At 41.0% G+C, this 18,057-nt stretch overlaps 1 protein-coding gene across 1 annotated transcript in view; it reads right to left on the bottom strand.

Moving 5' to 3' along the window:
• The window catches only part of dnajc1 (DnaJ (Hsp40) homolog, subfamily C, member 1), a 221,331-nt gene that overhangs the window by 104,563 nt on the left and 98,711 nt on the right, over positions 1 to 18,057 (bottom strand). Inside the window, exon 5 of the mRNA XM_078234513.1 lies at positions 2,955 to 3,052. Coding sequence (XP_078090639.1) covers positions 2,955 to 3,052 — 98 coding nt within the window. The remainder of the gene's footprint in view (positions 1 to 2,954; positions 3,053 to 18,057) is intronic.

Genomic DNA, 18,057 nt, shown 5'->3' with positions numbered 1-18,057 from the left:
TGTGCCCCCAGCAACCAATCCAGATTTCTGACCAAAATGTCTTTCTGCATAAAGTTTGCAAATAATAGAATACTTGAACTTATATTTAGAAAATCATTGTGATGGGCCTAGGATTTTCTAAGCAGTGCCCTAATTGTTGCAAGGTATTTTTTTTAAATGATAAAATCCTCTTCCCTTTCTCAAGCAAATAATAGCTGGTGGCTGGCCAATGGCCACCTTTCTTTTTTAATTAAAAAAATAAAAAATATATACATATGGCAACTGTGAACACAGTATTTAGTAACCTGTTTAAAAAAAAACTCATATCACTGTGCAAAGTGTCCACAATGACTTTAAGGGTTCCAAAGAGTACTTTAATTGCCATATGTGCAGCTGGCCAATTTTTCACTTTCACCACCACAAATTCTAGGGCCAAGAAATCAGTGTCAAAGACACTTGGAAAACTACCAAAACAATAGGTTTTATCTCTGTTTGCTTTTGTGTAATTGCATCATTTACATTAGCAATTGTGAGCTGAATTGTGTTGATTCAGTGCCCAGTTGCTGTTATAAAAAATATATATAACTCAACTTTGGCACAGTACATTCACGTGAAGGCAATGTTTCAATGAGAGGTAGATCAGAATTCAACCGCACACTATCCTGTTAATCCCAACCTCAGCTAGGCTTTCCAGGAAGCACAAGTACTGTAAGAACAAAAAATGTTGAGGCAAACCTCGCACTCTCTGAGAGCTGAACAATAAAGCAAAGCAAAATTGGTGAGAATGTGGTTCCAGCACTTCACCCTTCCCAGGTTATGAAGAATAGTGAACAATAGAAAAAGTAAAAAGACAAAAGTGGGAAAATTCACAGCTCAAGTGAAAACATAACTGAAACTTATTTTTAAAAGATCTCCTGCAACCTATGCCCAATTATCTATTGAGCTTAACACTCAATAGAAAATACTGCCATTGTATATTATTTTTGCCAATTTTAATGACATTACTACTGAAAACTTCACAAAGCAATAAAAAAAATCACAACATTAGACACGCTAGAAAGGGGTATGAAGCATACATTGTTAAATTAAGTTGAGGCACAGATCAGCCATGATTTAAATGAATGGTCGAATAGGGGGCCAAATTGCCCAAATCTTAAGTTTATTAAAGTTTATTAGTCACACGCAAGGCTTACATTAACACTGCAATGAAGTTACTGTGAAATTTCCCTAGTCGCCACACTCCAGCACCTGTTCAGGTCAATGCAACTAACTAGCACGTCTTTCAGACTGTGGCAGGAAACTGGAGCACCCAGAGGAAACCCATGCAGACACGGGGAGAACGTGCAAGCTCCACACAGACAGTGACCCAAGCCGGGAATCAAACCCGGGCCGCTGGCGCTGTGAGGCAGCAGTGCTAACCACTGTGCCACCATGCCACCCCCAGTTTCTGTGACTGGCCTTCTGTGCATCCTTCCTTCCATTTCTGTGCCCTCATCACTGACAATTGTGTCTTCTAGCCACCTAGATGCCCTGCTCTAGAGTTTGGTTCCTAAATCTATTGCAACCTCCATCCCCTCTTAGAACAAAGAAAATTACAGCACAGGAACAGTCCCTTCGGCCCTCCAAGTCTGCACTGACCATGCTGCCCGACTGAACTAAAACCCCTTACCCTTCGGGGACTATATCCCTCAATTCCCAGACGCCCCTTAAAAGTCACTACCGTATCTACTTCCACTACCTCCCCCGGCAGCGAGTTCCAGGCACCCACCACCCTTTGTGTAAAAAAAAACTTGCCTCATACATCTCCTTTAAAATTGCCCCTCGCACCTTAAACCTGTGCCCCCTAGTAATTGACTCTTCCACCCTGGGAAAAAGCTACTGACTATCCACTCTGTCCATGCCCTTCATAATCTTGTAGACTTCTATCAGGTCGCCCCTCAACCTCTGTTGTTCCAATGAGAACAAACCAAGTTTCTCCAACCTCTCCTCATAGCTAATGTCCTCCATACCAGGCAACATCCTGGTAAATCTTTTCTGTATCCTTCCAAAGCCTCCACATCCTTCTAGTAGTGTGGCGGCCAGAATTGAACACTATATTCCAAGTGCAGCCTAACTAGGGTTCTATTAAAGCTGCAACATGACTTGCCAATCTTTAAACTTGATGCCCCGACCGATAAAGGCAGGTATGCCATATGCCTTCTTGACTATCTTCACCACCCGTGTTGCCATTTTCAGTGACCTGTGTACCTGTACACCCAGATCCCTCTGCCTATCAATACTCTTAAGGGTTCTGCCATTTACTGTATATTTCCTATCTGTATTAGGCCTTCCAAAATGCATTACCTCACATATCTTATCAGCCTTCTTAAATCACCTCTTTATCCAAATGTTTGGTTATCTCTCCTAATATTGCCTCCGTCCATATTTCCTGCATTAATACCACAATATAAAAAGTCAGTATTCTGAATGGATTTCAAGGGTCTGAGGTTTGCTTGCACTGAGGAGTGGCAGGGGGGATTACAATACTTCTACAGCAAATTGTTTTGCATTTTGTTCCAAACAAATTAAAGAACTCATACCAGCAACTTGTATATGTCACTCTGTCATTCATTAACCTATTTCAACCCTTTGTTGCCTGTCAAAGTAGCCACAAGAAATATTAGACAAACACATAAGCACTCTTCTGCTAAAATCAGTAGCAGTCTTAAATATAATATATATGTGTAACTATTGAAGTTACCCTGCAGGATGTAGTGAAGTATTGGCTGGATTTTCCAGGTGATGAAACTTTTGCCAATGATAATCATTAAAATAAATGGAATAACAGCCATTAAAGAAAGACTGGATTTGTTGCTCTTGGACAGAGAAAGAGAAAATTTGTGCAAGCAGGGTCCAATATTCTGCTTTTAAGGCTTTGCTATTACTTAATGTGCATATCTCACAACCAAACATTATCAAGTAGTTTGCAGTGTTACCTTTCATTTTTCTCAGGAACACCAACTTTTCCTTCATCCATAGTCTTACCACTTGTTTTTTTCTTTTTCTCTCTCTTCTTTCTGCTGAGAAGTTCATCCTGAAAGGAAAAATGAAGTAAGGTTACAGAGTGACTGCGAAATAATGTTTGTGCAGGCTACTGCAATTATCCGAATACAAATGTCGGTTTCTCCACGCAGACTTTTGCAAGATTTTGTACTTGAACAAAATCATCTAACAATATAATCTGTTGCCATAGTATCAAATTCACCTTCCCAAATATAAGTGACTGAAGTTCAGCTCTGTCAGTCATGCACATTTCTATACCAATGTATATACTATTCAATGTCTTCTAGAAGTTAAAATAATTTCAACTCCCTTCCCCACCCTACCCCCACAGCCACTATTAACACCACGCAGGAGTCACCAGATATAGCACAACAGTAGACAAAGACTAAATCACATTTAGAGGGGTCTGCAAAAAGTTGTAATTTTGCAGCTGAGTACATAGAACATAACAGCGCAGTACAGGCCCTTCGGCCCTCGATGTTGCGCCGACCAGTGAAACCATTCTAAAGCCCCTCTAACCTACACTATTCCAATATCATCCATATGTTTATCCAATAACCATTTGAATGGTCTTAATGTTGACGAGTCCACTACTGCTGCAGGCGGGGCATTCCACGCCCTTACTACTCTGAGTAAAGAACCTACCTCTAACATCAGTCCTATATGTCTCACCCCTCAATTTAAAGCTATGTCCCCTCTTGTTAGCCATCACCATCCGAGGAAAAAGGCTCTCAGTATCCACCCTATCTAATCCTCTGATCATCTTGTAAGCCTCTATTAAGTCACCTCTTAACCTTCTTCTCTCTAACGAAAACAACCTCAAGCCCCTCAGCCTTTCCTCATACGATTTTCCCACAATACCAGGCAACATCCTGGTAAATCTCCTCTGCACCCTTTCCAACACTTCCACATCCTTCCTATAATGCAGCGACCAGAACTGTACGCAATACTCCAAATGCGGCCGCACCAGAGTTTTGTACAGTTGCAGCATGACCTCCTGGCTCTGAAACTCAATCCCTCTACCAATAAAAGCTAACACACCGTACGCCTTCTTAACAACCCTATCAACCTGGGTGCCAACTTTCAGGGATCTATGCACATGGACACCCAGATCCCGCTGTTCATCCACACTACCAAGTATCTTACCATTAGCCCAGTACTCTGTATTCCTGTTACTCCTTCCAAAGTGAATCACTTCACACTTTTCCGCATTAAACTCCATTTGCCGCCTTTCAGCCCAGCTCTGCAGCTTACCTATGTCCCTCTGTAACCTGCCACTTCCTTCCGCACTGTCTACAACTCCACCGACTTTAGTGTCATCCGCAAATTTACTAATCCATCCTTCTACGCCCTCATCCAGGCCATTAATAAAAATGACAAACAGCAGTGGCCCCAAAACAGATCCTTGTGGTACACCACTAGTAACTGAACTCCAGGATGAATATTTCCCATCAACCACCACCCTCTGTCTTCTTTCAGCTAGCCAATTCCTGATCCAAACCACTAAATCACCCTCAATCCCATGTGTCCGTATTTTCTGCAAAAGCTTACCATGGGGAACCTTATCAAACGCTTTAGGTGATTAATATCCATTTTGTGCAAGATGACATAATAAAAATCCATAGAATGACAGAGATAAATACTCCAGGAGGTGCACTTTGGCTGACTATTCAAAGTCTTTCAGCTAAAATTGATCCAAGAGCAAGCATCAGGAATAGTTACCACAATTAAAAACAGCTTAATTGAAACTGTTCCATTGCTAATTAAATCAGGTTTGGATCTACATTCATGAACTAACCAATGCTAAATACTACTACTACAACACAGATTATTAAGTCATTCAGCACGTGTAATGTTCCCAATGCCATTAGACAATCTTTAGAACTCAAATAGATTTGTCTTCATTCGAGCTCTAAATACCATGTGGTAGGAGATGGGTTTCCAAATAGAACTGCACAATTATCCAAAATAAGAAAGCTTATATCAAAACTTCACCTGCTAATAGATGAATTGTTACTTAGAGTTTCGTATTGGAAATTATGAGAAGTAATTTTGATACTGAACAGCAAAAAGGTTATCATCCAAAAGAGGGCTCTATTCATTTGTGTATCTACACTCCACCCATTGGCTTTACTCAGGTATGTTTTTGGGATTGGCTTTCAAGTGGTATAACCAAGCAAACTTTGCACTTTAACATTATGAAAAAAGCTGTGGTTCGCTCATCGTACTATGTATCACTGAACTTCTTAATATTAACGATGAGCTGCTGTCCTGCCTAGTTCACTTTACAAAGCATACTTTGTGCCATTCTGAATTTGGAACACTTTGTGGAAATATAATATGCACGTATTTTGATTTCAATAGAATAATTGCTTTCGATTAGCAATGTTAAATACTACTTTCCATTCCAAGCAACAAATAATTTAACCCTTATAATGCACCACAATGGTGTAATCAGACTTCAAGTCACTAGGATGTACACTCAAATCGACAAAACAGTTTCCCTTGATACACTTGAGCATTTTTAAAAAGGTCCACTCACACCTATGATACCAATAGCTCAATTTCGAAGGTTTGGGCAATGCCTCGCATCCAAGTTCAGTTCTCAATGAAAACCTACAGTTTTGGTTCTTTCTGCCACACCCATAATTAGAAAGAGGAGGTCAGAAAGTAGAAGAAAGCAGACAGCTAAAAGTTTCCCCAAGTTGGTTAAGAAGGTTAAGGCTCATGGGATACAAGGAGAAGTGGCTAGATGGGTGGAGAACTGGCTTGGCCATAGGAAGAAGTTTAACAACACCAGGTTAAAGTCCAACAGGTTTATTTGGTAGCAAAAGCCACACAAGCTTTTGAGGCTCTAAGCCCCTTCTTCAGGTGAGTGGGAATTCTGTTCACAAACAGAACTTATAAAGACACAGACTCAATTTACATGAATAATGGTTGGAATGCGAATACTTACAACTAATCCAGTCTTTAAGAAACAAAACATTATTCATGTAAATTGAGTCTGTGTCTTTATAAGTTCTGTTTGTGAACAGAATTCCCACTCACCTGAAGAAGGGGCTTAGAGCCTCGAAAGCTTGTGTGGCTTTTGCTACCAAATAAACCTGTTGGACTTTAACCTGGTGTTGTTAAACTTCTTACTGTGTTTACCCCAGTCCAACGCCGGCATCTCCACATCTTGGCCATAGGAGACAGAGGGTAGTGGTCGAAGGGTCTTTTTCCGGCTGGAGGTCTGTGACCAGTGGTGTTCCGCAGGGCTCTGTACTGGGACCTCTGCTATTTGTGATATATATAAATGATTTGGAAGAAGGTGTAACTGGTGTAATCAGCAAGTTTGCGGATGACACGAAGATGGCTGGAATTGCGGATAGCGAAGAGCATTGTCGGGCAATACAGCAGGATATAGATAGGCTGGAAAGTTGGGCGGAGAGGTGACAGATGGAGTTTAATCCGGATAAATGCGAAGTGATGCATTTTGGAAGAAATAATGTAGGGAGGAGTTATACAAAAAATGCAGAGTCATCAGGAGTATAGAAACACAGAGGGACCTAGGTGTGCAAGTCCACAAATCCTTGAAGGTGGCAACACAGGTGGAGAAGGTGGTGAAGAAGGCATATGGTATGCTTGCCTTTATAGGACGGGGTATAGAGTATAAAAGCTGGAGTCTGATGATGCAGCTGTATAGAACGCTGGTTAGGCCACATTTGGAGTACTGTGTCCAGTTCTGGTCGCCGCACTACCAGAAGGACATGGAGGCGTTAGAGAGAGTGCAGAGAAGGTTTACCAGGGTGTTGCCTGGTATGGAGGGTCTTAGCTATGAGGAGAGATTGGGTAAACTGGGGTTGTTCTCCCTGGAAAGACGGAGAATGAGGGGAGATCTAATTGAGGTGCACAAGATTATGAAGGGGATAGATAGGGTGAACGGTGGGAAGTTTTTTCCCAGACCAGAAGTGACGTTCACGAGGGGTCACGGGCTCAAGGTGAGAGGGGCGAAGTATAACTCAGATATTAGAGGGATGTTTTTTACACAGTGGGTGGTGGGGGCCTGGAATGCGCTGCCAAGTAGGGTGGTGGAGGCAGGCATGCTGACATCGTTTAAGACTTACCTGGATAGTCACATGAGCAGCCTGGGAATGGAGGGATACAAACGATTGGTCTAGTTGGACCAAGGAGCGGCACAGGCTTGGAGGGCCGAAGGGCCTGTTTCCTGTGCTGTACTGTTCTTTGTTTTTGTTGTTTGTTTATTTTGAAGATACAAAATGTCTAGAATAAACAGGAGCAACCTTAAATTGCAGTAAACTTTAATTGTGGCAACTCACTAAGCCTTCCTTCTTCAATAGCACCATCCAAATACTACCTTAGAAGAACAAGGGCAGCAGACACCTAGCAATCCCACAACCTGCAAGTTTGTCTCTAAGCCACCCACAGCCCTGACTTGGAATTATATTGCCATTCCTTCACTGTCACTGGGTCAAAATACAGCACTGTACATCTCCTACACCACATGGCTGATAGCAGTACAAGGCGGCAGCTCACCAGCACCTTCTCATGGACAATTAGGGATGGGCAATAAATGTTGACTTTGGCAGTGGTGCTCACATTCCATGAGCAAATAAAATAAACACAAAAATCCAAGAGGATTAGTATAATCAGAGAAGCAAAATTGTTTTTTTCCTTCAAAATAATGTTCTATTTTGCTAGCTCAAGTTTATTGCTATAATAAAACAACTCCCAGCATCTGTGAGGTTTCATTATTATATTAGTGTTTCGGTATATCAGGGCTTAAGGAACCAGTCAAGCCTAGGATATAGGAAATTCCAGCCAAAGTTATGGATGCTGGAGTCCCAGGCCAAATGGAAAAATAATCGTATAAATTGTTTTTAAACTTACTATCTTTCTACTCGGAGTACTAACAAACACTACTTGTAACTATTCTTTACTATGTAGTAAAATTTCTGATTCACAGAGGAGATGAACAAAACACAAAAATAATTCGAGACATTTCATATGAAATTGATAAGATGCAGAGCAATCAGCATGAATTGTTCACTGAACTTTACCTTTCAGTAATCATTCAATTATACCAATGAATTTACAATTTGGATTCTTGACTAGAATTCACAAATGGTCAAAGACTTGTGCTTACATAGCACCGTTCATGACCACAGATGTGCCAGAATGTTTTACAATGAAGTACTCTTGAAGTGTAGTCGCTGCTGTAATGTCAACAATCCAGCAGCTAATTTGCACGCAGCTAATTTGCACACAGCAAGCTCCCACAAATAGCAACGTGATAATGAACAGGAGGTCTGCCTTTTCTCCCTATATGATGTTGATTGAGGGATAAATATTGGCAGGACACCAGGAATGGTTCCCCTGCTCTTCCTTGAAGTAATACCACAGGATTTTATGCCCACCTGGGTTTCAGTTGGACAGAAAGATGGCACCTCCGACAGTGCAGCACTTCTTTCGTACTGCCAGAAGTGTCAGCTTTGATTTTTGTACTTAGGTATCAGACTGAGGCTTGAATCCACAACTCTCCAACTCAGATGGTAATGCGACTGAGTCATGACTGGCATAAATGTAACTTTGAGTCAATCATACTAACTGGCAATATGTTGTTTAAGTTGAAATACTGATGCACAATGGGGCTGTACACCAGTGCTATCTGGAAATCACAGCTGCACTTAAGCCATGTTACATGAGTGACAGTAGTATAGTGATGTTATTGGACTATTAATCCGGAGGCTGGCTAATACTGCAGAGATACAAGTTCAATACCACCATGGCAGCTGGGGTAATTTAAATTAACAAACCTGGAATAAAATGCCTGTCTCATGAAATGACCAGATTGTTCTAAAATCCTAGCTGGCTCACTAATGTTCTTCTGGGAGGAAATCTGCCATCTTTACCTAGCCTGGCCTAAATGGGACTTAGATCCACAACAATGTGGTTGACTTTGAACGGACCTCTGAAGTGGCCTAGCAAACTACTAAGTTGTATCAAACTGCTACAAGAGAAATCAAAGAATAATAAAACAAAACGGACCACCAGCATCTACCTCGGATGCAGAAATGACCAAGGTATAATCTACCCAGTTAACCATGCATAATTCTCCTCATCAGAAGACTTGCACCCAAACTGGGAGAGTGGTCCCCAGGATAGTCAAGCAACAGCCTAACATAGTCATACCCACCAAATCATTCCTTACGCGCAATGCCCCTGACTCCTCGATCACTATTCCTGGTTATTTCCTGTCCCACCAGCAGAACAGACTGAACTGGAGGTGGCAACACTGTGGTATTCAGTCAGGAGCCAGTGAGCATGGGCATTCCCACCACTGACTCCAGACCCCATGTGTCTCATTCCACCAATCAAAATGGACAAGGAAGCCTCATGCTGATTACCATTTATTGTACCCTTTCCCATCAGCTACTGAACTAGTACTCCATGTTGAACAAGAGTTGAAAGAAACAGTGAGGATAGCAAGGACACAGAATACTCTTTGGCAGGTGGCGAGAGAAGCAACAAGAGAAAGAATCCTATTTGACGATGTCCTCACCAATCTACCTGTTGCACATGTGTCTGTCCATGATAGCAATGGTAGAAGACAAAGCTGTAGCATTTGCAAACATCTTTAGCCAGAAGTGCCAAATGATGATCCACATTAACCTCTACCTGAGGTCCGCACAATCGTAGACACCAGTCTTCTGAGAATTCAACTCATATTGCATTAACAGTGAATGCCTCTGGATACAACAAACCATTATGAGCCCTGACAACAACCCAGTTGCAGTACTGAAGACTTGGGCTCCAGAACTCACCACCTCTTAGTCAAGCTGTTCCAGTACACAGTCACAACACTGACACATACCTGACAACATGGAAAATTGCCCAAGTATGTGCTGTCCAAAAAGGGCACTTACCCTCCCAGTCGACTCTCAAATCAGCAAAGTGGTGGAATGTGTCTGTAGTTCTAACTGTATAACATGCTAATGAAACAGTGTACATCAGCACAGGAAGTGATGTAATATCATACGATCTTGCTCTCTCTTGTAGACCTCATGACAAGGAAACTTACAGCGAGACGTGTTCCAATAAAGTTAAGGTTCTCCTTACCTCAGCAGACTCCGTAAATATTCTGTGTTAGCACAAGAAGCCAAGACTATTGTATGATGACAGTGAGTGAAAGGACAAGAAAGAACAAGGAAAAATCTCTATCATTACTGGAAAGCTTTGAGCAGGTCTCATTATGGGTGGCATGGTGGCATAGTGGTTAGCACTGCTGCCTCACAGCTTCAGGGCCCTGAGTTCAATTCCCAGCTTGGGTTGCTGTCTGTCCCGAGTCTGCACATTCTCCCCATATCTGCATGGGTTTTCACCAATGCTCTGGTTTCCTCCCATAGTCCAAAAGATGTGCATTGGCCATGCTAAATTCTCCCTCAGCGTACCCGAGCAGACGCCAGAGTGTGGCGACGAGGGGATTTTCGCAGCAACTTCATTGCAGTAATAATGTAAGCCTATTTGTGATACCAATAAATAAACTTTAAAACAACCAAGCAGAAGCACGTCTAAAGTGGCGCCATAGATTTGCCAGATATTACACCACATCAGGCTTTGCTGCAAAGCCAAGTAGTGAGCAGGTCAGTATGCTACTATATATGATGGGTGGCTGACACACTATGTGGAATATATGTTGGCCACACTCCAATCAAAATTTCCTGATATGCTTATATTGTTCTTCTGACCTTTGAGCCCCTTTGAGTGAAATCTGTTATTAAACCATGCTCCTCAACTTCTTCCCACAAATTTAATATCACATTTTTCTGGATTCTCTTTTTCAATGTGTAAGCGTGATAATTAATTGTTGTGCTCTGCTGTTTCCGCTGAATATATAGCTTAAGAGTGTCAAACTTCATCAATCTTAATTTAAACCTTTGAATCCTTGATGGCATCACGGTAAGGTCTTCAGAATTCAATAATGTGACTAAATGTCTATGGTCTATTTTCGCATGATGGGAAGACCTAATTCAGCAAATTTCTCATGTGCCCACGTTGCCGCTATTGCTTCCTTTTCGATTGCTTTGTACCTGATAAAGTATTGTGCCCAATTTTGTAGAGGATGCATCAACTATTCTAGATCAGAAAACTTTCAAACAATAATATCAAATCTTTTAGATGAAGTAAAAGCTACATACTATGAAAGCATTTTAAAGCATTTGAATCTTACTTCCATCTGAGGAAGAATATAATTGTCGAGCGCGTTAAATCTGACAAGCATACCCAACGATAAGGACAAAGTTTTGATAAATTTATCAATGATCTCTTTAGACTTGCAGAGAGCTATGAATATTGCAGCTTAAAAGATGAACTAATCAGGTCAGAATTGTTGTTGTAGTTTCGGATGAAGCACGATCTGACCATGTGCAGTCAAGAGAGGATTTAACCTTAACAAAGACAGTTTAACCAAGGAGAAAGCTGCAGTCAAAAAGCAAAATCGATGAGTGATGTACGGCGAGGGAGAACCATATCCCAAAAATGACTGACTCTGCAGAGTGTGGAGTTAAATTTAACAAAAGGCTGGCCGTACAAAAGCAGGGGAAGCAAGAACAGCATCCATCAATTGTCCTAGCTAGCTGTAATCAGTGTGGCAGGAAAAAAAAGGTGCAGAAATTTAGCTCAAAGTGGCCAAATGTCATTTTTGCAAAAAGAAGTGTCACTTTCAGGCTATATGTTGCAGCAAGAATCTTGTACAGAACAAGCAAAAAGAGAAGCCCTCGAAAGGTGACAATATCCAAGACATGGAAGCTATCAATGATTTTGATATGTCTTTTCTTGGAAAGATCCAGGAACCAAGCAGCTGCTACTGGGGTGCTGATATCCTGACACAGGGAAACACGACATGCTTTAAGTTAGACACAGGTGCAACAGTTCCAGTTCTTTCTGACACCGAACTGTGGCTGAAGAAAAGTTCTCTTCAGCCATCATGCTAAAAAACTACGCAGGCCAGGAGGTATAGAATAAGGTCAACTGAATGCAATCCTTCAATTTAATGAGACATGGACTTGTGAAAAGTTTGCAGATTATCTTGGTCTCTACTTCAAGGTAGATGCAGATTACAAACCTAAGTTATGCTCTTAAATTCCAAGCAGTTAGCAAAAATACCTACACAACAATTCGGAAAAGATGACCATTGATGTCACCTTCAAACATACGAATTAGGAGTAGGAGGTCACTCAGTCCCTTGAACCCACTCCACCATTCAATAAGACCATGGTTGATCTATTTGTACCTTCAACTTCACATTCCCACCTACCATTAATAACCTTTCATCCCCTTGCTTATCAAGAATCTATCTACCATTGCCTTAAAAATATTCAACTCTTATTGCATCACCTTTTGAGAAAAAGTTCAAAAGGCTCACAACCCTCAGAGAAAAGAAATGTTCCTCATCTCGGTCTTAAATGAGTGATCCTTATTTTTAAACAATGACCATTAAACAAGATCTTCTACATTTCAAATCAAGTCACCTCTTACTCTTCTAAATGCCAGTGGATAGAAGCCCAGCCTGCCTTCAAGTCCTTGGGATTACTAATCTATCATTGTATACCAGAAAATCATTGATCATTGTCAGGTATGCTCACTGTTCGAAATATGGTCTTAAGTTAGGACTATGTGGAATACATGTTGGCCACCCTCCAATCAAAATTTTCTGATATGCTTATATTGTTCTTCTGACCTTTGAGCCCCTTTGAGTGAAATCTGTTATTAAACCATGCTCCTCAACTTCTTCCCACAAATTTAATATCACATTTTTCTGGATTCTCTTTTTCAATGTGTAAGTGTGATAATTAATTGTTGTGCTCTGCTGTTTCCACTGAATATATAGCTTAAGAGTGTCAAACTTCATCAATCTTAATTTAAACCTTTGAATCCTTGATGGCATCACGGTAAGGTCTTCAGAATTCAATAATGTGACTAAATGTCTATGATCTGTTTTCGCATAATGGGAAGACCTAATTCAGCAAATTTCTCATGTGCCCACGTTGTTGCTATTGCTTCCTTTTCGATTGCTTTGTACCTGATAAAGTATTGTGCCCAATTTTGTAGAGGATGCATCAACTACTCTAGATCAGAGAACTTTCAAACAATAATATCAAATCTTTTAGAGTGCTAAAACATAATTGTTTGCCACATGGGTCCACTCAAGCTGAGCACGACTTGACAGTGAATGAAGTGCTGAGAGGACTACAAGAGGCAGTATTGACACTCAACTGTAATTGAGAATTTTCACAGCCAGCAATCAAGTTTCCTAGTCACATAGTAAGTGTATCAGGAGTAAAGGTTGATCCACTGAAGACCAGAGTCATAAAAGAATTTCTAGCTCCAAGGAACATCACCGAATTACAAAGGTTCATGAACATGGTGAATCAAATGGTAAAATCTCTTTAAAGAAAACTTAGCTCAATGATCTACGACATGAGTTGTTACTAGACAATGAATGGAGTTGGGAAACAGTACAGCATGAATCATTTGAAAAAAATCAAGGAGTGGTTGATGTCATTGTAGATATTAGCACGTTACATGCTGATGTTATTCCAAAGCATAACTGTAAAAACAGGATTTTCCAAATGGTGTTATGATAGTTGAGAGAAGCTTGGGCTCCTCTTCTAGTGGCTATTTGCCAGAATCTGTTGTTATAGTCTAATTTAGAGACTATTGAGCTCTTTCCCAATTTTGTTACATTCTCATCGACTGATATTGTTGGATGTATTTCTCTTTTCAAAATTTTATGCTGTTGTGCAAATTCTTATGGAACCATTTGACTTCAGAATCAATGCCATCACTGAGCACCAACTTGTTGGTGCTTTTACGGGTGAAATGATTTCTTGTCTTATCAAGATGTTGACGAAGTAGAAAGGGTCGAGAGCTTCATGTTTTTAGGTGTCCAGATCACCAACAACCTGTCCTGGTCTCCCCATGCCAACACTATAGTTAAGAAAGCCCACCAACGCCTATATTTTTTCAGAAGACTAAGGAAATTTGGCATGTCAGCTACGACTCTCACCAACGTTTACAGATGCACCATAGAAAGCATTCTTTCTGGTTGTATCAAAGCTTGGTATGGCTCCTGCTCTGCCCAAGACCGCAAGGAACTACAAAACGTCGTGAATGTAGTCCAATCCATCACGCAAACCAGCCTCCCAGCCATTGACTCTGTCTACACTTCCCGCTGCCTCGGAAAAGCAGCCAGCATAATTAAGGCCCCCACGCACCCCGGACATTCTCTCTTTCACCTTCTTCCTTTGGGAAAAAGACACAAAAGTCTGAAGCCACGTACCAACCGACACAAGAACAGCTTCTTTCCTGCTGCTGTCAGGCTTTTGAATGGACTTACCTTGCATTAAGTTGATCTTTCTCCACACCCTAGCTATGACTAACACTACATTCTGCACTCTCTCGTTTCCTTCTCTATGAACGGTATGTTTTGTCTGTATAGCGCGCAAGAAACAATACTTTTCACTGTATGTTAATATATGCGACAATAATAAATCAAATCAAATCAAATCTTATCATTGAATCAATCTCTTACATTACTTTGGAAGGAAGGCAGAACCATACTGGGTGTACATTTGCTTCTGGGCTTAATGTTATAAAATATGCTGTTTTTAAACGTTTCCAATCCTATAAACAACTTTGGAAATTTTGCTCCAAAGTCTCCTCTTTATTTCTTCCATTCTGCAAATCAGGATCAATTCCATGCATGCCTTTCTGCTAAGTGAACAACTCTGATCTTGAATTATGTACATACAGTACTTCAGGAATTACTTTCTCTCTATGCTTTAAAGTAGCTGTTAAATATCTCAGAACCTTCAGCTCTGTCCCTCTTGATCAGTGTAGTTTTTTGTAGGATGGTTGGAGAACTCTTGTTTAGCCAATGATTCAATGTCTTAAAGAACTGAAACTTCTGCTCCTGTATCTAATCTAAACCATGTCCTGTGACCTTCTACCAGGATCTCTGTACTCCAATAGCTTCCACTTACTTTTTAAATCTCTCCTATGAAAGGTATCCCAATGTCTTGTGAATCGTTAACTTCATGGACTCTATTTCCTTTTAAAACTTTTTCTGAACGTTCTGCCTATTTTCCTACCTCCCAAAAACACCCCATCTTTTTAGCACCAATGGCATTGTCCATCTTTGACAGGACAATTCCTGTACCCGTGCCTTTCTCTTCCATACCAATGTTCACCTGAGCTGCTGTCATTAATTGTTTTTCATGCCACATGCATCTCCTTATCTCCATCTTCCCTTTTTTAAAAAAAAACTATTTTTTAGTAATTTAACAACTAGAAGAGGAGCCCAAGCTTCTCTCAACTATCATAACGCCATTTGGAAGGTCCTGTTTTAACAGCTATGCTTTGGAATAACATTGTAGGATGAATTCAACGAATTCGCACCCAGGCCGTCTCCTCTCTATTGATTAGTTTTGCCTCCTGATCTTGGCTTGCCTACTTTATTGAATCACCTTCGCCAATGTCATGTCTTCTGGGATTGTCAATTATCTGATAATGCATCATCCATTACCGCAACATCTCTTCTGTCACAAATAAGCTCCTCTTCCAGACTACTGTGCCCTCAGTCTTAAGCAAATTGGAACAAATCATTAATAAATGCGTTGATGTTTTCCCTGTGTTTCTGGGTAGTTTATGCAACTTTTCACATTCCATGATGGTGTTCCTGCAGAGACTGAAATATGTCTCTGATGCATCAATGACCTCAACATATGTGGCTTTACCCTCATCAATCCCCAGGCTAACTAAAATGTTATCCGTAACACTTTTGCATGACCTATTGCATGCAAAAGTGTGTTGACCTGCTTATAGTCGTGTTTCGCTGCGAGACCCAATGCGATGCAAAGTCGAGTGAATCTCTTGTATCACTTTGGCCATGCCATAGCCTGATTTAGGCCTGCAAGTTTCTCAAAGCATTCCAGTCGAGGTAGAGATTTTTTGGTGTTATCCTTTTACAGCTTGTCATCCTATAATCATTTGTGTTGTTGAGTTGGAGTAGTTTAAATAACTCTAAAGACTGTTAGTTGCAAACAATCTTGACTTAGTTGTAACATATTTACAGTTGAGAACTCTTCCTTCCATTCTGATTTTTTCTATACTCTCCTCGTCAATTCCTTCTATAACATCAAAGACTATTGCAGTTAATAGAATTAGTCTAACATACTTTGTTATACAACACATACCACTTCCAAGATGCACTGCAGCAACCCACCAAGGCTCCTTTGATAGCACCTTCAAACCTGCAATCTCTACCATCCAAAAAGATGGGGGTAACAGAGCCGTGGAACCACCACCAGCTGCAAGTTCCCCTCTACGTCACGCCTCATCCTTGGAACAGCCATTCCTTCACTGTTACTGGGTCAAAACCCTAAACTCCCTCACTAACAGCATTGTGGCATACTTACACCATATGGATTAGAGCTTACCACCACTTTCTCAAGGGAAATTAGAGATTTGCAATAAATGCTGGCCTTGTCAGCAACGCCCACATCCAAAGGGGGAAATTAGAAAAAAAATCATTTAAACAAACATATCACACATATTCAGTACTTCCTGCCGTCATGTCATTTACACAGCATTTTTCTACATTCCAGATTCAGAACGAGTCTATTACGAAAGGTGTACTAACAAATAATCATCACACTATTTTTACTCTAAATAAATGATATGAAATTAACTTTCCCTCAAATGTCAGAGCAGCAGTTTAACCTTCGTTCTTTCTTCCTATTCGGTGGCAACTCATATATATATAATATATATAGTGCATATCAACAGTACCACACTGGTAGTACCTTGCACAAGTTACCATGAGAGAGTCTGGTAACATTCGGCTGCATGCTACCTTACTGGGTGTATATAAGCATACTGCTTTTGCATTTAGGCTTAAATATTAAAGAATATGCTGTTTTTAGCTTTCCCAACTTTTGAAATTCTGCCCCGAAGTCTGATTGATCTTCACCATTCTTCATTTCTTCTGTTCTGCAAATTAGATTCAATTCCACATATGCGGAATTGTAGATATGTAGAAGGACAGGTAGTATTGATGAAGCAGGGGGGCTGCAGAAGGACTTGGACAGGTTAGGAGAGTGGGCAAAGAAGTGGCAGATGGAATACAATGTGGAAAAGTGTGAGGTTATGCACTTTGGAAGGAGGAATGGAGGCATAGACTATTTTCTAAATGAGGAAATCAAAAACACAAAGGGACTTGGGAGTCCTTGTTCAAGATTCTCTTAAGGTTAACGTGCAGGTTCAGTCGGCAGTTAGGAAGGCAAATGCAATGTTAACATTCATATCGAGAAGGCTAGAATACAAGAGCAGGGATGTACTTCTGTGGCTGTATAAGGCTCTGGTCGGACCCCATTTGGAGTATTGTGAGCAGCTTTGGCCGCCGTATCTACAAGGATGTGCTGGCCTTGGAAAGGGTCCAGAGGAGGTTCACAAGAATGATCCCTGGAATGAAGCGCTTGTCGTATGAGGAACGGTTGAAGACTTTGGGTCTGCACTCGTTGGAGTTTAGAAAGATGAGGGGGGACCTTATTGAAACTTACAATATACTGCGAGGCCTGGATAGAGGGGAGAGGATATTTCCACTAGTAGGAAAAGCTAGAACCAGAGGGCACAACCTCAGGCTAAAGGGATGATCCTTTAAAACAGAGATGAGGAGGAATTTCTTCAGCCAGAGAGTGGTGAATCTGTGGAACTCTTTGCCACAGAAGGCTGTGGAGGCCAGGTCATTGAATGTCTTTAAGACAGAGATAGATAGGTTCTTGATTAATAAGGGGATCAGGGGTTATGGGGAAAAGGCAGGAGAATGGGGATGAGAAAAATATCAGCCATGATTGAATGGCGGAGCAGACTCGATGGGCCGAGTGGCCTAATTCCGCTCCTATGGTCTTATGCCTTTCTGCTTAAAAGCGAGCAACTTACACATCAAGCTTAATCCTGTTCTCACCCAACATTTCT

The sequence above is a fragment of the Mustelus asterias genome, chromosome 2, assembly GCF_964213995.1.
Source record: "Mustelus asterias chromosome 2, sMusAst1.hap1.1, whole genome shotgun sequence".
NCBI lineage: Eukaryota > Metazoa > Chordata > Chondrichthyes > Carcharhiniformes > Triakidae > Mustelus > Mustelus asterias.
The sequence above is the reverse complement of the archived record's forward strand: the minus strand, read 5'-3'. Positions and strand labels throughout refer to the sequence as shown.